General features: G+C 41.0%; 1 protein-coding gene across 15 annotated transcripts in view; it reads left to right on the top strand.

Annotated features, from left to right (window-relative positions):
- The window catches only part of kcnma1a (potassium large conductance calcium-activated channel, subfamily M, alpha member 1a), a 133,188-nt gene that overhangs the window by 34,431 nt on the left and 74,554 nt on the right, over positions 1 to 24,203 (top strand). For all 15 annotated transcript variants that reach the window (XM_068721427.1, XM_068721493.1, XM_068721410.1 and 12 more), the window contains exon 3: positions 23,033 to 23,094. In XM_068721427.1, coding sequence (XP_068577528.1) covers positions 23,033 to 23,094 — 62 coding nt within the window. The remainder of the gene's footprint in view (positions 1 to 23,032; positions 23,095 to 24,203) is intronic.

Below are 24,203 nucleotides of genomic sequence, written 5' to 3'. Positions count from 1 at the left end.
TTAGAAGGATTCAGGCCTTTTTAATTGTGAAGGAGAGGAAGAATCCTGAAGGGTTCTGTCAACTTACTAAATGAGCCTCTATTTCATCACTTCCTCACTCACACAGCTCTGCTGGCATGGACACCGCTCCTTCTCACTTTCATCTTCTGCTCTAAATGAGCACTTCCAATCTGTCATGTGTGTGTGTGTGAGATAAAGAGGGGAACGAAACGTAGAGACCGACGTACCGATAGAGAGACAGACAGGCAGATGGGGAGGTAAACAGAGAGGGGTTGTGTGAGTCAATGAGAAATACTGCACTGGTTTCTTTAAAAGGGGTTTCCAGGCATGGAGATACCCCGGTGTATAACCTACTGTGATTTGTTCTACTTCTGGTGGGGCTGATAATTCTGCCCAGCAGGCTGTGTTTGCTTATGTGCTCAGTCTAATGATATGTAGCACAATATGTACTGATGAACACTCGGTGTAAGTGAATGACTTTCTCTTCATGTGGGTGGAATGTGTATATTTGTGGATGCATGTATGCTAGTATTTCTCCACATATACGGTACATGCGTTGCAGCTTGTGTATCTAATCTATACTATGCTTGTGAGCATGTATATATGTGTGTGTGTATGTGTGTGGGTGGGTGATTTTGTGGTGTCCATTGCTGTCCCATTAGTGCTTCACTGCAGATCAAAATTGCGATGAGTGTCCGTGTACACAGAACCTTGTTGGTAACCATGGCAACTGCTGTGTAGTGGCGCTCAGTTATCTGGCATTAGGGGGGTGTCCGCCTTGGCAGAGCAGAAATAACACACACACACACACACACACACACACACACACACACACAGGTAGGATTATAGCTTGATACAGGCTCCATTCTATCAAGGTGGAAGCGCCAGAGCAGATTGAGACAGATAGCCCTTGGTAGGCAGAAAGGCAGAGCTCTCCATCCCCATTCATTTGTTTACCTTGATGACTTCACTGCCAGGGAAAGATCAAGTGTACCCCCAAGCCTATTGAATCACCAGACAAATCTAAATCCACCCCTGACAGCGGCTTGGCCCAGGAGTCCGCAAAAGTATTTTCCATGCTGGGCCGAACCACCTTTGAGCGAAGAACAAAGCACCAATAACATTTTGTTATTGGTGCCTAATATGACTTTGCCAAAATAGTTCTCTGATGAGAAAGGAATAAAATGAACACACATCCACCCACACTGCAAAACCGTTAAGACCAGACATGTGCTGCATGGGAATCATTCTGATCATTAGCGACCTGTCTAAAAGGAGTCCCATTGCTGAGCTAGAGGCTGCGAGAGCAGAAAGCTATTATGGCTCATGGCATTGCTCAGAGCATGTAATAACAGTAAACAGAGAGCAGCAGGTGCACACAGGCATGTGTGTGTGTATGTGTGTGTGAGTGAGAATGTATGTGTATGTCTTTCTGCCTCATGGGGAGACAAAGGTGCTGATAATATGTTGGTTCCTCAGACTGGTCGTATGTCAAAACCCCCTGTCATTGTGTGATCTTAGCCCCTGTACCCTACATGCATGAGGCTCTCTAACCACCATCACACACACACACACACACACACACACACACACACACACACACACACACACACACACACACACACACACACACACACACACACACAAAGCCATATATCCAATTTCGATTAGGCTCCATGTCACCTTATGTGCCTTTATAAAATACCGGGTGAAATGATTGATGCTAGCATGAGCCAGTGTTGCTCTTTTGTGCGGGTCATTAGCTTTTTGTATCACCCATCACTTTTACAATATCACCGTATCAAATATTTATCACCTCACTCACACATGACCTGCCTCAAGTGTGGTTTTCAGTTGACACTAAGCTCGGGGTCAAACCACACAATCCACTGATAGTACTGCATTCATCAAAATATATTGTTAGAAAACACATTTTTCAGCAGTAATTACTTCCAAATATCTCAAAAGGGGAAATTGATTGATGATCGTGAAAAAGTCAGTCTGTGGGGACTTGTGTGGAAGTGACTAAGTGCCAGCTGCAGCTTAGAGAGGAAGTGTCTTTCCGAGGCCTGTGGGACAGCTGTCCACATAAAGACATTGCATGTGGAACATAGGTGAAAGGCAGAGCACCTCTGGTCTGACAGTGGATGGCTCATTGGTCTCTTGACAACCGTATCACCCTGGCTGCTTTGTAGAAAGACCTCATTAAGCACTCAAGGGCACAATGTCCAGGGAAATGACTAGTTGGAGAGCTAGGAATATGAGTGGGCGGAATTCTTGTGCGGCATTACCAGAGCATCTGATCTGATTGAGTCCTGCTTTAATGCTACAGTGACAACGTATGTAATCCCATAATGTCCAACAAAAACAGCATGGATTATAACCTCTGAATGCAGACATTCGCCCTATCTTTCTGTGCAGTATATTTGCACAGCATGATGGGTCCAGAAATAGGTCAGCCCTGCTATCTTTCTTAATGGGATCTTGGGTGGCAACCAGGGACCATCTGTTCACATGGTCCACTCCCTAAACCCTGTGGTCATCCCTCTGCCTACCCCTATCCGCCCACACACTGCATGGCACTCTGCATACTAACCCCTGTCATCTGCAAATACAAAACATCTGTCTATCCCTGAAGTAGAGTGACAGCACATGGATTCTAACTGTAACTGTAACAAATCCAGCACAATCCAGCTGTTTCAAAAACAGATTGTGCAGGAGAGCCTCTGACAGGAAGCCCGCTTTTTGTTCTCACGCTTTCTCCCTTTGTACACCTCTGCCTGTGACTGTGCTCTCTCATCTCATTTTCTCCATTTTTCAGCTTATGTGTGAGGATAGTTGCTTACAGTGTGTGTGTGTGTGTGTGTGTGTGTGTGTGTGTGTGTGTGTGTGTGTGTGTGTCTTTGCAGGAAACACAGTGAGATTGTGCAAAGTGTGTAAGGACAATGTGGGTACATTCCATGTGTCCTCAAAAATCCTGTTGTGGAGAAAATAAGCGTGAAAGTGTTCTCTCTCACCGCCTGTGACTGCCTGCACAGTGAACAGCAGTCATTCACAGTGTTCTACTTTTCAGACTGGCATTGTTTATGTTAGTGCAGTGTATATTTACCCCTATAAGTACATTTTTGTACTGATATTCCTTTGGGCTTGCATAAGCATATTTTTTTATTTATTATATTTTTTTTTTACAGCAGCCGCCAGAATCTGTTTGCATCCCTGAGTTTACCCATAAACATATGTGTGTGTGTGTGTGTGTGTGAGATCCGTGTTTGCCTGGGTATGTCTCTCCATGCTGTGTGTGTGTGTGTGTGTGTGTGTGTGTGTGTGTGTGTGTGTGTGTGTGTGCTTGTGCAAGCGGATGTGTTCTTGTGTGGATGCACAAATGTGTAAATGCGAGTCTGTTTGTGTCTGTTTGGCTTGACTAATTACACTTTCCCGTCGAGTGCGTGGAACTCATTTATTTCTGTCGGTAAACTCCTCAGCATGGATACAGCTGTCAACACAGCACCATCTCCTGCATCGCGCTCCTCCGTGACAATAGCCGCAAAGTAACAGGCCGCAAATGTCTCTTCATATGCATTCAGTAGGATAAGAGATCTTATCTTGAGAGTGAAGATTTGAGTTTTGTTACTGATGAATGAGGAGTCTGTGCAATCATCCTCCCACACACATACAGACACATATGCAAGCACACCCTGAACTAGGACTTGGCGATGGTTGGTTGATATGGGAAAGTCCTATAAATAATGAAACTGACGTTCAAAAGAATGAACTGCTGTATGTCCGACTGTATGCAATAGGTGAGACCAGACTCTTTATGTACAGTTTATGACATACGTTTGTAAAACAATAACATCACGCTCCTCCGTGACATGGTGAAATTTCAAATTTTTGTGATGTGATTCTGCTGAAAGTCTATAAGTGACCATATTTAATTGTCACCCAGCCCTTCCCTGGAAATATGGACAGAAATATGCGTAGACGTGCACACAAACACACTCAATTCCCATAGTGTCTGGCAAAAGTATCTGTCTAAGAAAGCGGCAGTCGTGTTGACATGATAAATGAACAATCAATAGCCGCAGAGACCATCTCTCCAGGAATCGGCCCAGTCACTTCACAACCCAATTTCTCTGTAAATTAATAGCAGTGGACATGGACAAATCTATCAATTTTTCGCCCATGTGTTCGCCATTTGGTGACACCAAACAAACACTGGAAAACACAGCAGTGTAGTCCACCATAATGCAACTCAATTTCTAAACCAGCTTGCTCCTATTCCCTTAAATCAAAACTGTGTGCCCTGTGAAACCTCCAGGCTGTTTCCTTACCTCCCTCCCGTTTCTCCCAGTTGTTGAGTTTTACACAGCTTATTCATTTTGTCATTTGCCATAATTTATCAGTTCAGTCGATGGCAATCCAATTGGCATTGACTTAAATCCTCTGAACGGTGATGAATAGCTGTTTATGCTGAAGGGACCACAGGGGACAAGCACTGCAGCAGAGAGAGTGAGATGGAGGGAGCAGGAAGAGAGAGACGGGTGTGGTGCCAGCCAAAGTCTCTTTTGGCTATACATGCATGAAAGAATACAATGCTCCACAACAACAATAGGCACTTTGAGGATAAGGCACTGGCAAACATGTTGTGTAGAGAGTATAAATCATTTCTTATAAAATACTAAATTAGATCAAGATGACTGAATAGGGTTATTACAGTGAATGAGTTATGGGTGTGGCCCTCCCCAGAAATATTTCTTGGCAATGCTTTAGTAGTCGTCTTTGGTTTTTAGCCACCCTTGCAACATGGCTCCAGGGATACCATTGCTGTTGTGACCGGCTTTTGGTTTCCATCACTTTGGTCCAGACTGAAATATTTTAACAGCTACTGGATGTAGAGCTGGGCTATACGGCCTAAATCTTCTATCACAATTTAGGTTGTGTCATATCTGGATTATGCTAAATATCACATTTAGCATTTTTTTTTCTGGTTATTCAATAAATAAATAGGCTATATGAAATAACCACATGGTAAAGCCTGTTTTTGTTCACAGTTCTGTGAATTGGACATTTGACAAAAAAATACTGAGCCTTTTCTCATTTTGATTCCAATGAAAGATGATAAATTAACATATATTATCGCCCAGTCCTAATTTGATGGATTGCCATGAAACTCAGACATTGTATAGGAACAATTTGAATAACTTTTATCCCCTGACTCACTTTTTAAATTGTTTATGACCAAATACAGTACATGCTGCTGTCCCATTAGCCTCAGCCAACAGCTTTATGTTTATTGCTTCTAAACAAATGTTACTGTTTTACCGTGAGCATCATAGCAGGATGAATTTGCCATTTCCCTCAAAGCAACGATGTGCCAATTACAGTCTCACGGCATGGCTGTTGATTCCTTGTCTTGTTATGTTTCAGTGTTGTATAGGTTTTGCTTTGTTTTAAATTTTTTAATTCTGATGGTTAGAGCAAAGTGTAAACACACCTGAATCTTCAGCCTTTTTTCGTGTTCAAGACAGCAAGGCACAAATAAATGTAAAATTCCCACAGATGAGTAGTTCGTTTTTGAGGTATTTTTGAAGATATTATGGTTACGTAAGTATTTTAAGTGTATGACAAGTATGAGTGCATGTGTGTTCATCTGTTAACCATTTTCTGTAATGACAAGTGTTACTTTATATACATTTTTTATCGGTTTCAGCCTTTGATTTAGAGCTACATGTTCAGAATGTATTCTCCCACCATGGCCACACGTCAGCTGTGTTAGAGCAGCCCTGCTGGCTCAGTTTTTAAGGGCTTCGGCCACATCAGAAACATAAGTCGTGCACTGAGTGTAGCGGGAGGAGGAGGAGGGGATTAGAAGGAAAGCAGGGTGTCATAGGAGGAAAGAAGAGCAACAGGGAGCACTGCCATCAAGCTGCTTAATAATAGCTGGTATAAATTCACACACTGCTTTCTCACTTAGCAAGCAGACATAGTGTTGCACATCTGAGCATGCATATATAAATACAGGCACAGCGTACAGTGTTATGTTATCCAGAAAGCATTCCATTTCAAATTCTGTCACAAAAGAGTAGACAAAGAGTGCAGAGTGTGTGAAACAACTACAGCCAGAGTTCCTTAAACAGATAAACCAGAGAAGAAAGATTCAATAAATTGTATTTGAAATATGCAACAGAGCTGAATAAAAAGAGTTTGTATCGCCTAATGGATAAGACCATTCACACAGTAGCAGAGTTATAGTTAGAATTTCCTCCTTTGTTCCATTTAATTGATCAGGATCCCACTGCTTTTGAATTTGCAGCACACTAGGGAGAGTTTTACAACTCTGAAATGGTTAGTCTCAATTTGTCCTCATGAATGATTCTCCCTGCAGCCCTGCTTTAGGTCCGTCATAACTCTGAGCCGTTCAGCGGGATGACTCATCGTCGCTTGTTCTTTCTTTCCTCCATCTATTAAGCCATCCATTTGCCACCTGGTCCTCTATCGCTAAAGAGCCAATGACCTCTACAAGTCTTCTCTCGCTGCAGCCCCAGGTGCCCCTGTCTGTCCCACCGTCCCTCAAACTGTTCTGAAAAAGGAAAAAGGTCAAGAGAGCAGACACAGGAGTGATGTTTCACTTAGCTAGCTATCCGGCCTCCTCCTTATTGGATCAATGTCACCTGTGACTTACAAGGCAATGTGTCTGAGGCAACACAAAGCAATGTGGCGAGTTCATTTGTTTCCTTTAGTATGGCCGTGGAGAAGCTACTCGGCACATTCATTCTCAAAAAGTTAAATTACTGTATTTCATAATTTGTTTCATATTTAGTTTTTCTGGTGGCATTGCCCTTGAAGTATGTCGTAAAGAAATCCAAAATCACTTAGCTAATTACAAGAAACGCGCCGTAGCTTTTAAACAAGTTCTCCATGCTATTAGATAATTAAAATACTGCCTTCCGTGAATCTCAGCAAGTAGCTGCGGTAATGTTATTCTGTTTACTTTTTACAATATGATTATTTATGCTCTGCTGAAACCTCAGGCTGAGGAGTGACAGGGTAGTCAGGAATGAGATGGCTTTTAGAGTCACAAGCACATTAGACTGCAGGCTAGAGACAGACAGACAGACAGTTTGAGGCTCACAGTAACCGAGCAAAACTGTCGATAGGCAAACAAACAAACAGAAAAGTGCGTGCAGACAGGGAGGATGCAGACATTCTCTTGTTTGTCATTTGGAGCCCCTTGTCACCTCCAAGACAACACTCTCCCCGTCTCCTTTTTGTCATGGCTGCCTGGTCTCGGGGGGGAGAGCTGAGTGACTCAGTGCCTCTGGGATGACGCACACCTAATGGATCAGAACTTGCAGCATCACATTGATCCAACCACATCTAACACCGCTGCCACTGCCAGACACATTTCTTAAAGCTTTCCAAAAATAGGATTAGGGACAGAGGACATTACCAAGATTAGCAAAGAATGAACATTCCTTTAGTGGCAATACTGCTGATTAAACAGGATTTTTTTCTTTTGTTTTCCTACGGATGCAGAAGTGCATTATTGTAGAGCAAAGAAAGGCTTCCTCCGTTTTATACCTTATTCATTAATACAAGTTTCAGTGAAAGTTTTAAACTTCATCATTAGCATAAAGCACCACTCTGTCATAGGTTGATGATTACATTTAGTGTTTTTACTTGCACTGGCGAAAATGGATGGATGGACTTGCACTTGAATTAAAGTTGGCTTTCTCCAGTAAGCTGACTTCTTAACTGTCATGCTAATGTAACAGCGGAGCGGGTGGACAGATGGAGAGGTTATAACACTGATTGATACGGTTCTCATATGTAAAATCATTCCTTCCAAAGTCCGACTAAAACTGAAGCTAACACAAAGAAGCCTCCAGTGGTCTAAATAAGTCAGTGTCCACTAGAGTCTCATCCTTGTCAGGTTTGTGCACTAACTCATCCACTCAGAGGCTTGAAGGAGCTTTTCTCACAAACCCCCAAAGACCTTTTCTTCCTCCTCAACATTTTTTTTTTAATGCAAATTGTGATGTCAGTTAGAGGTTCCTTAGTACAAGCAAACGATAAATCAGCATCTGCTGCTTAATGATGGTAAATTGACCTGGAAGTCCTGGAGGAAGGAACAGAATACCTCCCAGCTCCATACTGTAGGTGTTGCTCTCTAACTCACTTTGTGCTCTGAGCTCCCTGGAGTGGGCTGAGCATTAAGAGAATTTCCCAGTGGGGGCTGATGAAGTATCAAATTATTAACATTTTCTTAGTGCAGGCTTTATATGCTGCATGTCAATTGCTCTGTGGAGCAGGAGCTGCCTCCTCTTCTGTCTGTCTCACCATCTATACATCAGCAGGTCTGAGTCACACAGAGAGATGGTGTGGGAGTGAAAGGATCATCGGAGGATGGGGCTGACTGCATCCCTACCGCTGCATTATAGGGTGGACGGGTTATTATTGCAGCAACATCGGTGGTGGAAGATAGATGATGTGGTTCTACTCCTCCTGAAAGTGACCTAAGAGGCAACAAAAAGCCCCTGTCACATAAGGTTTCATATTGATGGCAAACACCTCCCTACTGTGCTGTGCAGATCCTTAAATGTGAATAGTTGAGTTTTAGCTTTCCATGTGTAGAAGGGCTGTTTTATATGCTTCATATTTTGATCCTTTTTGACCCTCCTATGACTCCTGTGACAGTATCAGATCTGGTTGTAGATATGGTCTCAGGTTCGTTGTGACTATGGTGTTGTCACTCGTGTCATGTTTGCGCTTCTAATTGAGAGAGGAGTGAGCACATTGGGGACCATCTGCTAAGCCAGGTTTCAGATCCATTTACCCCCACTGGGATTCTGTTTCCTGTGATGGGACGGCCACGCAGTTTCCCGAAAACACATCACCTCCACCAGCTCGCTGCTCAAAGTTTCCATGAGATCATTAGAGGACGATCGCAGGTGATGTAAGAGTCACAGGAAGGAAGTGAGGGAGGACAGGTGACGGTGAGATATGGATGAAAAGGGAATGAGAAGAAATAAAAGCAAGAGGAAAATTAATATGAGAATGGATCCGGATTTGTGTAAATACTGAAACTCATATTTGCAGCAGTGTTTTGTATTTTGTACTTGACTTGACATCTTGTGTTTAAGCATTTAACAAAGTCTAGCTTGCTTGTGAGTAAATCAGAGAAGTGGAGACATTTTTTAAGCTTTGTTACTGAGGCTCTCTCATATAAGGTGCCAAGGCAAGGTGCTAATTAAATGGTTTGTGGGCCTGTCTCCGCCTCCGGGCCTAAATTGCATCAGTATTGACTTCAAAGCCTCAATGCATCAAAGAAGCAGTACGACTTTGCTCACTTTTCTCCTCTCCTCTCCTCTCCTCTCCTGAATTATATTTCGACATCTAAACTTCTTATCTGTACATCCTGCATGCCAGGACGCAGCTGTATTTGACTGCATGCACAAAAGCATGTGCTTGCATTAGTAATGTGTACCATGATGTTTGTAGGCTAAATGAGCTTCTTTGCCCATTGTACTTATTATGTGATATACACATGGCAGCACTTAATGTTGCGGTCAGGCACAGTCAAAGTGAAGGACAGGGCAAACTTCCCTTCAGGTTGAATCAATTCTAATAAATAAAGTAATACCTTGACTGGTAAACAGCTGCAACCAAGCAGAAAATGACATGATCTGTTTCTTCCATTTACGTTATGTCTTTTTGAATAATCCTGCAAACCAAAAGCAAGGGAGAGCTCCGTCATGGGGCTACTTGGATGAAGTAATGAAAGCATAAAACTCCCTCTGACAGAGGGCCTAGAAGGGCCAGACCATTCTAGCCTCTGAAGACTGAATGATGGTTTGGTTTTGTGATCCCGTTTTATTACTTTGCTGCAGTCGTATGTGTCTCTCTGGCATTGCGTTCACAGTAATTCCCACAAGTCGCGTATCACTGTGGCAACATCACATCTCTTATTCACAGGAATGAGCTTTGTGCCCCATGTCTTTGTTTTGGTCTCTCTCTCTCTCTCTCTCTCTCTCTCTCTCTCTCTCTCTCTCTCTCTCTCTCCCTCTCTCCCCACTACCCCTGGGTGCTTCTATATTCTATACTTTTTCAATGAGCTCGAAGATCCTGGCGACCCAAATTATAAAGTATAATTGGTTTTGTACTGGGTTGGTGGCAGATATCTTAGAGGTCAGAACTCCAGTGATACTTGTAGTATACAGCTATCTTAGCGACAGATTGTCTTAAGTTCCAAGTGAAACCAAGACCATCTGCATGCAACGTCCTCCCAAGGAAAGAGAGAGCATCGGTCATTTCAACAAATTCTTATCGTTGACAAAGCTATCTAACGGTCGTATAGGAACTGCGACTGAAATAGCATGTTGTGCTGTTGATAATGGCGTCCCAGCAGAACATGCTAATGTGTGTTGTTCTGGAGGGCATGGGCTGACAATGTGATTTGTCAATTAATTTGGAAGACTTGTTGGCTAATTTGTATAAACTGAGCCTTTAGGATTAGAATTAATTCCTCAACAAGCCCTTACTGTTCTTGAACTCTTAAACTCAGAACTTGTAAGGTATTTTCTATTAGTATTATTATTGTTCTTTGCTCTTATTCATATGTACTCCTGTTATAAAATAAGCAACTGTTGTCGCAGTGGTTTTGGGATCTTAAAATGATTCACAGAGAAAGAATCATGAGCCGTTTAAACGGTGTAGAATTTGTCAATAATGAATGAGGACTCAATCAGATGCCATTTCACAAAAGGTAACAAAGCCTCTCCCTTGTCTGTAGTCAAACTGTTGCTTGTTTAGGCAAGAAAGAACTCGAGGAAATACTGAATTTTGCCATCATAGTTCCTTTTTGAAGTGATGGACACTTCCAACAGCTTCACCAGAAGTCCCATTGGAACTCAGCAACGTATGCAGGTGCTTGCGATGTGAGTGTATACAGCAGCTTTGTGTGGAACTTTCAGTCATACATCAGAATGGAGAGGTGGATTGTAAAAAGCTTGTGACTGATATTAAACCTATAAAATCCTCAGTCTCAGGGGAACGGACGGCCTTTCAGGCAGCAAGCGGCTGAACTTTTCACTGGCAAGTGTGCTGGATATTGAATATTGATGTGGGTGTCAGTGCTGGTCAACAATCAATCAAACCAGCAGACTATCACCAGAGGAAAGGTGAGAGGTGGAGCTGATGGACACTGAAGTGGAGTTTGGCTTAATGTCTTCTTAATAAGGGTCAGGGCTCTGTGAGAAACCACACAAAAGGTTTATTGATTTGATGTTCATTCAACGTGTAAAATTGCATTCAAAATGGACTTAATGTAACTGAATAAAATCCTTTACTTTCTTTTGGAGGTGGATTAGCTTTTGCCAGGGAGTCCATTAATTATCTACCGAATGAATAACTGTATGACTTAAGAGGAATTAATAATGTATACCCCAAAAGCCAAAGGAACAGAAACCATTAGCAAATTACTCCTCTTTCCCTTCTCTGTCATATCTCAAACTGTGGAAGTATACCAAGGGCCTGGTAAGTAGGACTGAAATTGAATATATAATATGTTGGCTTTGTTATAAATATTATACGAGGAACTTCAGCTCGTTGCAGTCAAAATGGGCTAGTTTAGTGAAAGCAACTGCCAAAAGGTTTACTGTGAAACCTTCACCGATCTTGCTGACGGGTGAAGGTATTGTGTTAAGGTCACTCATGGCAGGTTCCAGGCATCCACCCACCTTATTGACTGAGCTGGACAGCCGTGCGTAGGGTTTGATCTGAGATAGCAGAGAGCAAACAGAGGAGGGAAATACTGAGATGCTGCTGCTCTCCACTTTACCCATAGCCTGCCAACAAACACAGAATACTAATAAAGCTCTTCCTACTCTGCGGATCCCAGTCTCATCTTTCACCTTGCTGTGAGCGAGCTTTCTACCTTATCAGGACCCACTACATTGTTAGAGAGCAAAAGTGGGCTTTCGCATGGGTGATAAACTTCTCATTAACCTTCAGGAAATTAAACGAAACCTTGATTTAATTAGATAAAGATCATGTCACCGCCGCGTCTCCTCCGAGATGAAACCTACTGTATGCGCCATTGAGGGGGGGGGGGGGGGGGGGTTCAGAAAGGAAAGAGAAAAAGGGATGGTGCAGCTATATTGTTTATCATTTCGATGGTAGTCCATCCATTTGCTTTATTAGGAGGGAAGATGACGTTTTTAATTCCATTTTTGGCAGCGCTTGGCTGCCAAATGCAGAGTGACATTATTTGGAGAAGGATGAAAGTTTCTGCTGAATTCTGCAATATAAATCAGACAAAGTAATTGCTCTGCATGCATTGTAATAGAAATGGCATTGGTGTGATACAGTTTTGATATTATTAACTATGGCAGGGATGATTTATGCTATGATTAAAGGCACATAATGGAATTGTGTTGCAGTAACCGGTGCCTGGACAACAGTGTAGTGACCTGAATACATTATGACAAGCAGACCAGATGGAGAATAAGTCACTTAAATACAATCTTTTAGTATTCACACAGCGAACTTCCCTTTCTCCTGATTTTTTATACTTTCGACTGGTCATTTCTCATTGTTCTGATGGGAAATTGCACGAGTTAAGTAAATGCCAAGCTGGCTATTGGTTGATACATGGCACAATTACATTCCTAACATTATTGAGATAAAAAAAATCGACAAGCGACCAAATAAATGTGACAAAGGTGTTTACAAATCACATTAAATTGAAAAGATTGAGCAGGAATAAATATATATCAATCGTTATATGGACTCGTATTATGAGTATTAAAGTAGGAATTACACATTATTTTTTCAGACCATACAATGTTCTGTCTTGTGCTGTCTATCAAACACTGCATCCCCTACATTTATGCAACCATTCTGTCCGAGTTTGAATAAAACAGCCGTGAAGGCATGAATTAATAGTAGCATGGGCGGTGGTTACAAGTCACAGTGTCCGTCGACGGCACCCCACAAAACCAGGAAAATCCCCTGCATATTTGTTTTTCATTCATGGGTTACTTTGTGAACAAACACCTTAGAGGAACAGCCCCACTCAGTGTCATGTTGTCAGGCTGAAAGGATTCCCTGCATGGCAGAAGTCTGCCTACAAGTCTTGTGGGAGATCGAGTATTTTATTTTTATTGAAGGTCAATGGGATAGAGGGAGTGGAAGAGTAGAGGACATTTTGAGGATTCAATCTGAGGCCAGCAGGGGTGCATGAATTACCAAAAATAGGGGACTTTTTCAGCAGTGATGCATTTTATGGAACTGTATTCATAAATTAGTAGCAATTTGATGCTTATAGTGAAACATATTTAGTAAATAAAACATGCTGTTCTTGTTTTGACTATACTTGTCACCATATTGGTTTGGCTGATTTCCCCTAAAAGGTTAAAAATCATAACACTTCCAAAACAAATTTAGCCTCCTCCTTCCACTAGAATGACAAAAATATGCAAATTCATAAATGACTGAAGCTACTTTCTTCAGATAATAACACTAGAGGCAAATCATAGCAGAGGGAACATAGTGGTGGGTTCTTAAAACTGTCAAATGAAAATGAAAAGCCTGCATAATTCACCTAGGAAGTAAGTTTACTCGCCTGAGGTGATCAAGCAGCAGTGATCTGATCCAGATCCAGCAGGCTCATTCTCAAAGGCTCTGACTGTAAATGTACTGCCCACAACAAGAACTGGGAGCACCTATGTTGGAAGACTGTTACCGAATAACCCCTCACCAGGTTGATAAGTATTTTGGAAAGTTGATGGTGAGACTCGTCGGCATTACAAATTTTCAATTTTATATTACTTGCACACGAGGGCTCAAAGACAGTAAGTGCAAATCTATATTTAGAATTGTATCTGGATTTTAAATTAAACTATTCACAATCAGCTCCTCTTTCTGAATTTCAGTCATGGATTGTAATATGTTTATTGTTTTATTATTATTATTATTATTATTATTATTATTTTTTTTTTAGAATTGTATTGGATTTTCAGCAGTGAAAAGCAAAATTGAGCCTGGGTACTGGATGCTGTACTTGTCATGTTCTCAGTTCTCAGGCTCAGTTGTGGGCAGTACCCTGAGGTATGGGAACAAGTTTGTGGACCTGTGATATCCAGCAGCGAAAAGCCACACTTTACCCAGAGTCTGAGGTGTTATGTCACAGAGAGCCTCCACTGAACTCCCACGTTAAATCTTTCATACATGGCTAACTTACCACTGAGTTAGCATCGCTGTAACAGCTGAACAGTCATACATCTCTAAAGATAATGCTGCCCTCTACCAACCTTGTACACATGCATAATGTCCATTGTGGCAACTCAAGGCAGTGGCAGCAGCTTTCTATAAAGTCCCCATTTGATATTCTGCACATATACTGCAGTTTTCAAAAGGAATCATTTATAAGCTTGTGTGATGGATGCTGGGTGGAGAATGGATATGGATGGATATGAGTTGAAGAACGTTCCTCGGTCACATGCATCCTCTCATCTTTTCTGCACTGGCATAATCCCAGTCGGGGTCCTCCTTTCTGTCTCACGTACAAATGCTCGCACACAAAGAGGTGAAGACACATGCACAGACGCGCACACGCTGTGGCATTTAAGCTCTTGCTGTGCCTTAGAGGACATGCTCTAATATTCTCCATCCCTCCACTCCTCTCTCTCTCTCTCTCTCTCTCTCTTTCTCTCGCTCTCTCTCTCTCTCTCTTGCTCTCATTCTGTCTCTGCCACAAGCCATTTTCTGCCACCTCTCAACGCTCCTCATGTCTCACAGGAGAGCTATCTCTAATTGTCGCTCATCTCCTGCCATCATCACCCCCATCTTTCGCTCTCCTCTATCTCCTTCTCTCCATCTCTTTTGTCCTTTTGGAATTCTCTATGAACATTCAAGGTCACGCTGTCGGTCCTTCTGGAAGGATGCCATTAGACACAGGACGCTGTAGAGGAAGGGAGACCTGCCCTTCTAGTAGCCGAAGCATACTGTACACCGCACAAGGTCCTCCTCTGTTAGGATAGTTTGATGCAGCAGTGACACATCTCAAATCGTGGACAAGTAGCAAAAATATCCTATTTTTTATGAATTAATGATACCATAGAAAAATACTTTTTTCAGACAGGTTGTCCTGTCCCTCTGTAACAAATCCCCACAGGCCTCCTCTTCATCTCTCACAGACAGCTGCTCATTTTAGGAGCCGTCATTCTGTCAGACCTGAGAGGCTTTCCTTCATACCGACCCCCTCCCCACCCTCTACCCCGTCAATCACCGTTTCTGTGGCCTAGGTACGACAATATGTGGGCGTCTGTCTCCTGAAGGCCACTAGGGTTAAATGGAGCCATTTACAGGGCTGCAGCATCAGTGGCTGTATTTTTGATTTATGATATTGTATTTCTTTTCAACACATTGTGAGGGCCTGCCAGTTTATTTGCAATCATTTATTGTTATCTAAGATGAAATAATGCAATGTATGCTGTCTGAACAGTAAGACAGTTTCCATACTTGGCAATTGGTAGCAATGCAAATGGCCGTAGCTGTGTATCTTTAACCTCTTTATGTATTTTTCTATCGCTAGAGCTAAAAGTAATGATTATTTTCAATATCGATTAATCTGATGATTATGTTTTCAATTAATTAATTCATCCTTTGGTCTACAAAATGTCAGAAAATAGTGAACAATGTAACAGTAACAAAACAATAAAAGGTCTTTATTTGTTTTATTTTGGACAACCAACAGTACAAAACCCCCAAATATTTAGTGAACAATTAAGACTGAGTAGGAAAGAAGTTACAACTTACAAGTTAACATCTAATCATTCCAGCTCTATTGTTTTTTAATACATTTTTGTAGTGGGGCATCACAAAATCATTACATTAGCCATGGCTGTCTGCTTGTTGTAACTTGTCGGGTTGCACCTGTCCTGTTGACGATGCCAAAGTTCATTTTAAGCAGAGTCAGCGTTCTGAAAGTGTTACATTTCACACCATGTTTGTATTTTCACACATCCAAATCAAGCGTAGTCCCCGTAGTAACGCCTTTTGAGTTTTGCAGTGTCGTGTTGAACTACAGGAAGAGCTTTAACACAAACTCTGCTAAAGACAAAGTTGCCTTTTCCACTTTTAAGATTAGCTCATAGAATCATGTTTGGCTAAATGCAGTCTGTGTCTGCAGAACTGTTTTATCATTTTCCACGTTTCCATCAACACATCATCCCAAAAAATTCTTTGCAGCTCAATTAATCCCTCTTGTTTTAGAGAGGAACGTCTATTGGACTACCTGCCATGGTCATCGTGGCTGACAGGAGCAGGAAGGGCGTGACACAAAGTTACTGGGGTGCAGGGACATGAGGGAAATGGAAAGTGTTTTTTGTAGTGCTCAAAGCAATTATTAGTCAAGACATCAGCAACATTATTATTATTATTAATGACATTTTTTTATACAAATAATTCACACTCAAGGCCGTTTTCCAATGATGTTTGTGAAGATAACATCTGTTAGAAATCACATTATTTGTAACTAAAGAAGAAAATTGATTTCAATTTTTTTATAACCTCAATAGGTACAAGGCTGTATAGTTTCATTTGTGTGTGAAGCATTATCCTTAGCTGCACATCGAATAATGAGAATGTCGATGAATGATAAAGAGGATTCATAAAGGACAGGACAACGTCCCTCTATTGATCCTCAACCAGTCTCTCCAGAGGCAGTCACTGCATGACCTTGGACGGTAACACAAAGCTGTGGCAGGGCCGGGCAGGAGAAGAGATGAATGGCGGTTCTAAATACTATTGTGATGGTGACACATTTCACTACAGAAGAATAACTCATGTCGTAATTTTGTCCTGCATCTTGTTGCTCCGTTTTTAGGTTTTAGACTCTTCCCCATTAGACTCATGTCAATGACTGTGAGTCAACAGTGTATTTGGATAATGAAAACCACTCCGACACACACCAATGCACAACTTACTCAGACTTCAGCTTCTATCCTGTTTTTGTTCTTTGCTTCTTTCACCATTTATGAATTGTATTTAAAGTTTGGATATAATTGGCCCTGCACTGTCAAACATGCTAAATTATTTTGCTTGTTTATTTTATTTATAATAGGGACAATTTTAATGCTACTTTCAATTAGAGGAGTGCAATTTTAATGGAGGTGGCAATTAGTTGTTATGCCTTTGGAAAGTATGTTCAGAGGCTACCTTTCAGCAGACTTTTCAGTATTCTGATATATATATATATATATATATATATATATATATATATATATATATATATATATATATATATATATATATATATATATATATATATATATATATATATATATATATACAGTATACTCCTGGCACTGGATGGTCTTGGATCAAGGTTGGCTTGGAACCAATTTCTCTTCAAATAAAAAAATCTTGTTTTTCTGTCTTAAATAAAGTTTCTTTTTTGATTTGAAATTCGGCAAAGGATTGTTAATTATATTCAGAAATAACATACTGTATATCCGCGCTTTAAATACTAGTTAGCCCTTTCATATTCTGAACACAGACTTGTGTGTGGTTCCATTTAATTATTAATCACCATCGAATAAAGCTGTCCATGTTTGGTAATTCTTGTCCAACTGGTAAGAATGTTCTCGTATGAATTGGTATGCCTGTGGTACATCTGTTCAGTTGCACAGTAGGAATCAGTAGTCTGTGTTGAGTTATGCAGTGTGTGACTGGAATACAGAGAGTGCTATTCTGACAGACTCTCAGATCATTCCTACACTGTCTGAGCCTGTCTAGTGCCCCCCTGCCATTTGAAGCGGCGGGAAAGGGGCGGTCACGATGTGTGCTGATGTATGGATGTATGCCATCAAAGTTTAATGCATGTTTCATTCGTTGATATTTCCCCAGTGAGAGCTCACTGTCTCACCTCCTGCAGTGACACGTGATTCTGTTTCTTTTTGTGTCCCAGTCTGCATTGACACTAGACTCATGTCTGATGAGCAGTATAAGTACAAGTATTTGTCATGAAAGCAAAAACTTGGATGCAAATGTTTTTGCTGCAGTGCAATCATAATTTGATGTGTTTGTTTTCCGTTTCACTGAAGGGAATTATTCCGAAAAGGGTATCAAATGTAAATTAATATACTGACTGCATCTTCTTTCATTTGTTTGAAACCTGCAGATGTATGTTTAGGATTAAAGCCAAAGGAAAGCAGTACACTGGTTTTGCCAGAGCTTTCCTTGGCTGTGGACCTCTGAAATCCTTCTTGGCTGAGGCATCAATCGAACATTTTGGAGCTCCTCTTTCTGGCTAACCCAGGGAGCCAGGCTAGATTAATGAACAAGCTTATCCTGATGCCACACAGTACTGATGGGCATTCTTGACTCCCCACCGAGGATTCCCGCTCATGTAATCTTGGGGAACCCATCAGGATTCTTAGAAAGTATTTATTTTAGTGTTTGACAGAAAAAAAAGCATAGTTTAGATTTCCTCTCATTTCTATCATTTCTAACTACACATTCCTGCAAGGGTATTTGTTTTCCTGCCTTTGATGTGGACCTCGAGAAGCTCTGTAATCATAGCATGCACAATTGGGCTGCCTCATTAGCCCCAGGCTTTGAATGTATTTATAAGTAGTTTTTTATTTTTGAAATGAACTGAAATAGCTTCAGATTAAAAGCTCCATCTTCCTTCTATATACTTTGGGCCAAAGCATTAATGGAGACGGTATATTCTGTTTACTCAGAAAGCTTTACTTTGAAAAATAGTTTATCTGCCAACAATGCAATATAAACCAATTGCAACTTTACTTTAAAAGATGTTTGTACTTTATACAAATACTAGTCGCGTACAATGACATCAGATCATCTAGGAGAGGCACACAGACGATTATGAAACAAATCCTATACTCACTAGTTTAGGAGAATAATAGAACAAAAATGTTAATGTAGCCCCTTGACCTCACTGACAAAACCACAAGGATTATTTTATTATATATTATAGAGGGGGCTAATTGTGTAAAATATTCTACCACGGTAAGTGTACCCATGTTTTGTTTAGCCTCCCAGCCATCCCGACCTCTTCCCTTACACAGAGTTTGTGGCTCAACAATAACTTCACCTGACTTCTTCCATCGCGTCCAACGAATAACCGTCATGGTTACTGTTAAAGCTAGAGGGGCTTGAACATAAAAACAAACATTTGGGGGCATTTACCGATTCTATATAAGTCACCTAAATATTGTATCTATTTTGCCCACCCTTAAACACAACTATCCACTGGATCCAGGCGTGTATACAGACAGCTGTGTCTTCAGTCTTACGTCCTGTCAGCTGAAATAAACTGGTTGGTTACGGTTGAAATTGTGAAATTTTATATTGTATAGTTGGAACACCACAACTTTACGGAAAACCTTACTGCTTGTTTGAAGCCACAGTTTCTGAATATGGCGTTTGTGTAATTCTCTATGGATTGATTTCAACACTTTCATGGTATAGCACTTACACCTGCTTTTGAATAAAAAAAGACATAAAAATCTAAATTTTTACAATATGGGATGTTTAACTGAGAGTTCTGTCCTCCATCTTGACTGTTTGAACTGCAATGCAGAGGAGACAGCAGGCTTTGAGTCACCACCCTCTTGACCTGGTAGGCCTAAATATGAAGCGATTATTCCGCACGGTGTCAGCTCACATCACCTATCTGTGAGACTAGGCTCTCTCCTGTTCACAAGAGGAAGTCTTTAGACAGGATCCCTGTTGGAGGTGGAAGTCTTGTGTGAAATGATTTAGTTTTAGGGTACCTCACATAATATATGATCTCTTAAAATTATTTAGACTGACAACTAAAGTGAGAGTGTTAGACTTGCACGTGTGTTACTAGCCTACATGTAAGTCATTACATGTTATTATGCGTTAACAGTGTCATGTGAGAGCTGCCACATTTAGCCCACTTGCAATACTGGAACTTGAAACCCGCACACATTGAAGTGCACCACACACACTTCCACTCTTCCAGTATGGCCGCTAAAGTGCACCTCGGAAAACAACTGACAGATTAAGCTTTGCACTTTAAATATAGAAAGGGATAAGCCAATGAAAACTTACACGGCTATTAACGAGAAAACGTAGACATCACGTCCGAATGCTGCTCCTTTGACATGATGCCGACCAGTTTGTCGACTGTGACTCATTCGTGTCATCTTACCGCATGTGAATCATCAATCTGCATACTGTATAAACAGCCCCATTAAGTCATTTACAACTACTACAGATGCAGCAACAGCTATACTTAGCGATCCTTCTTTAAATTTCTCACTTTCTTTTGTAGGCGGAGGGAATGCCCCTCTGCCATCGCCATTCTTGTAGATTGTGGGTTTGAGGTTGACAGCTAGCCCTCGTAGACATTGTGAGTGGTAGACATAGAGAGAGTGTGTGAGAGAGGGAGAAAGGGTGGGGGGATGGGATGGAGGGGTGGACCTGCTTTCACAGCTGAATAACTGGGTCAGTTTAAGATGATGACGCTTCTTATCTCCTCAGCTCATCGCTGGGTGTTCACTGTTCACTGCACAGCTTTTCAGCAACCAACCACCACTCAGCTATTCTTCTCTGATCTTTTCTCCCTTTCTCTTTCTCAACCCTTATGACCCTGCTACTACCACAGGCAGTAGAAACACAAACTAGCTCCAAGGAAATGTCAGTGTATGCATCTATATGTATTGCCTAACATTGAAGGGCAATGCTGGAAATGGTGCTTCTCCATGTGAGGAGGTCTGACAGTGTCAAGTTTCACAGAAAGGGACAGCTTTCGTTTGTAGTCAAGTCAACTTAGATATGATGATGTCTACCCATCTTGTGGAATGTGATTGTGTTGAAATTTGATTTTCTTCTCTCTCTGCAACACCTAAAACAGGGCTCTAAAATATCTAAATATATATATATATATATAAAAAAAGTCAAAATTGATTCAACACAACCACAGATATCATCCTATTTATTCCATGCATTCTTCTACCTTGTCAAAACCTGGTGCCTACATTAACCACAATGCAACGTCAACCACCTCTTTCTGTCACACCCCCAGATATTTTTCATTTTCAAACTAGTAGTCAGCACCTGCAAAATACTATCTCACTATACGCCTTTTATGCCATTTAATTATGAATCCCAGTGGTCTTCTTGACAAGACCTGCCCTGTGCAGCATTCAAGCACTATGATTGGCCAGGCGTCTATGCTTGCAGAGGTACTGGTAACCTGATGCTCTGGTCCTTTGCCCTGACCAATTAGCTATCCTGACCCTAACTACTGGAAGATCAATTCCTGACCTCAATCAATCGTCCAGCTATGCAGGGCCAGTCTTGCCAAGAAGAGCAGTGGGATTCATAATAGTGCTACTATGCCACCTTATGGGAAAAAAGACATATTTTTATTCCTGTATCGACAGGGCATTGTTTGGATCAGCTAATGAAAGTCCTCCAGTCAACTAACTCCCTTCCTAATCAGAGCAGTGGAGTGCTTTTCATACAAATAGCCTGATGTTATCGTAGTTTCAGCTTGAGCCTTCTCCCCATCTCCTTTGTGTGGAACATCATTGATGTCGTTGACTTGCAAGCTTATTCTGATCCTAGACAACAGTGTGGCCAGGATTGCCATCGTCCTCCATTCAAGCAGCAAACGATTAAAAATGCATGACAATTGGTTTTTCTTACTTAATTCCTCAGTCACAATGCATAGGATCAATCTAAAGGACCATCACATGAAAGTAATCAAGGTCCCATCATCAATAATGAATGGCACAATCAGCAGGGACAGTGGGCTCCTATTGTGAGATGGATTGAATGGCAGAAAAGATCCCTGCAGGGGAGGAACTATTGTGCATGGCTACGCTGGTCGGCTGTTGTGAAGATGATGATCATGATAACAGAAAGTAATATCCAAATAGGTCATAATTTTTCTACATCTACAACACTAAATATGAATATTTCTTTTTGTTATAATATGCTATATAGTAAAAGCTTTTATTGAAAGTTTTTTTTATTTTTTTATAATTCTATCATTTTACTGTGATGCTACAGTATGTAATACATGCACATTTTGTGTCATCAAGTATATACTAGATAAGATATTATTATTTAATTTCTTGTTCAGTTTTCTGATATTTAGTTGAGTTCAGTTAAGTTCATTTTGCACAATTTAAAAAATACAAAACTATCACAGTGCACAAAGAGGCAGAAAGCCCACTGGGCTTATTTGAAGCCTCCACCTATATAATATTAAAATGTCACAATATTATAGAGAACACAAAATGAATATACATAAGATACACTACACAATATTGTGGACAAAGTATTTTTTTTCAAGATATGATATCAAGTCTGATCTGATTTAAATTACTTTGCTAACTGTAATAAATGTGCTCATTTGTTTGTTTTCATTAATCCTAAAAAAAAAAAAAAAGTTTCATAAATATCTTGTTTAGATGCACAACTCAGGTGTTGCTGCTAGCTCTGCAGGTGGCCTTACCTTGCCGGTCATACTGTATATAGTCACTGAAACCTTATACGGACCACAGTCCAGCAGGGCCACAAGCTCACACAATGCAAGCACTGACTCAGCGTAGCAGTTGAGGAGTGCATGTCAACACTTGATAACTGTGGTCCTGTCTAAGCACTTCCTCTCAACACCCCCAACACATTGTTGCTGCTCTTCTGTGCAGTTGATCATACACATGTGTGTCCTTTCTTTGCTTTCTATGATTGTACTGGCTTGACTCTGCCTGTATTTAATATGCTGTATTTGCTGACATGAGGGTGAGCATTCATTATTCAGCGCATGTTTTTTGAAAATGTTCTGCAACCCACAGGAGGCAAGTCACTGTTTAATTACAGATACTGTAACTAGCGTTTCCTATTGTGTCCCCAACTGAATACTTTGTTTACTATAGAGTACATTAATGAGCACAGTTTGAAGACTTTTGCAGCGCTATGCATGAAAGTAATTTCTCTTTTGTCTGTGACTTTCTCTCCTCAGGTGGTGTTAGTCTTTGCGCTCAGCATCGGGGCCCTCGGAATATACTTCATAGACTCCTCAGAGTAAGTATCAATTTCATGACATTTACTGAAATGATTTGAAATTTCCCACATGCTCCAGCAGCTTTACTGTTAATGAAATATAGATAAAAATGAACTTTGCTTGTATTTGTTGCATGCATATATATTGGCCTACATACTGTATCTGCATGATAGGCGCACACGAGTCCTTACTCATCTCCACACACTGCAATCTCTGAAATGCAAATGCACATATTCACTCCCCCACAGGCCGTGATGCACACACACATACACACACACACACACACACACACACACACACACACACACACACACACACACACACACACACACACACACACACACACACACATATCTGCAGCTGAGGATTTTTCAATGGGAGGCCTGGCAGTTTCCATGGTTACAGAGACAGGCAGATACTGTATGTGTTGGGTAGTTGTTGTCTGTGTGAGTAAGTGAGTGTGTGTGAATTGTCAGTTTATGCATATCCCTGGCTGGCAGTCACTCAGAGACAGATTGCTGGCCTGGCATCTCTCCGATAACCACTGCAGCTACTTTCACACCATCCAGACCCAGACTTTACCTTTTCAAGGAGATTTTTTATTTTTTAATGTTTTGAGGTCTTGTGAGTTTGTGCTTCGTAGAATTATTGAATCATAACTTTTGGCAGTGACATCCATGGTCAGACTATACTGGCGAGGTGTTCCATTATCAAGTAAACATAAACAGAAGAGGGCAGGTGAAGACATTTTTCTTAGCCCAATTCACTTTGATTGGATATGGGAATGGGTTCATGTGTACAGTAATAACATTCAACTCTATACAGCAAAACAATTTTAACATGTACCATTGAATACACAAAATCTATTATATTTTTTTCTTCATGTGTAATGCCATGGGTTAAATGTTTTAAATATTCTGTTGATTTGTCTCAAGAAACAGCAGAACACAATGAAATGTGTTATCTCTCTCAGGCACATTTTTTAAGGTGCTACGTTATACTGTATCTTTGCTGATAGCAATTCTCCACTTCCTGACTACAGTTATCAGAAGCTTCTGTAGTAGACCCTTCCCTTCATATTTGGAGCACCATGGTTCAGAGTGCACTGATTTTAAATCAAAGAAAAATA

The sequence above is a fragment of the Cebidichthys violaceus genome, unplaced genomic scaffold (genome assembly GCF_023349555.1).
Source record: "Cebidichthys violaceus isolate CVI_PGR_0920_01 unplaced genomic scaffold, fCebVio1.0.p SCAF_10, whole genome shotgun sequence".
Taxonomy (NCBI): domain Eukaryota; kingdom Metazoa; phylum Chordata; class Actinopteri; order Perciformes; family Stichaeidae; genus Cebidichthys; species Cebidichthys violaceus.
Note: the sequence above shows the minus strand (reverse complement) of the source record. Positions and strands in the feature narration are given on the sequence as shown.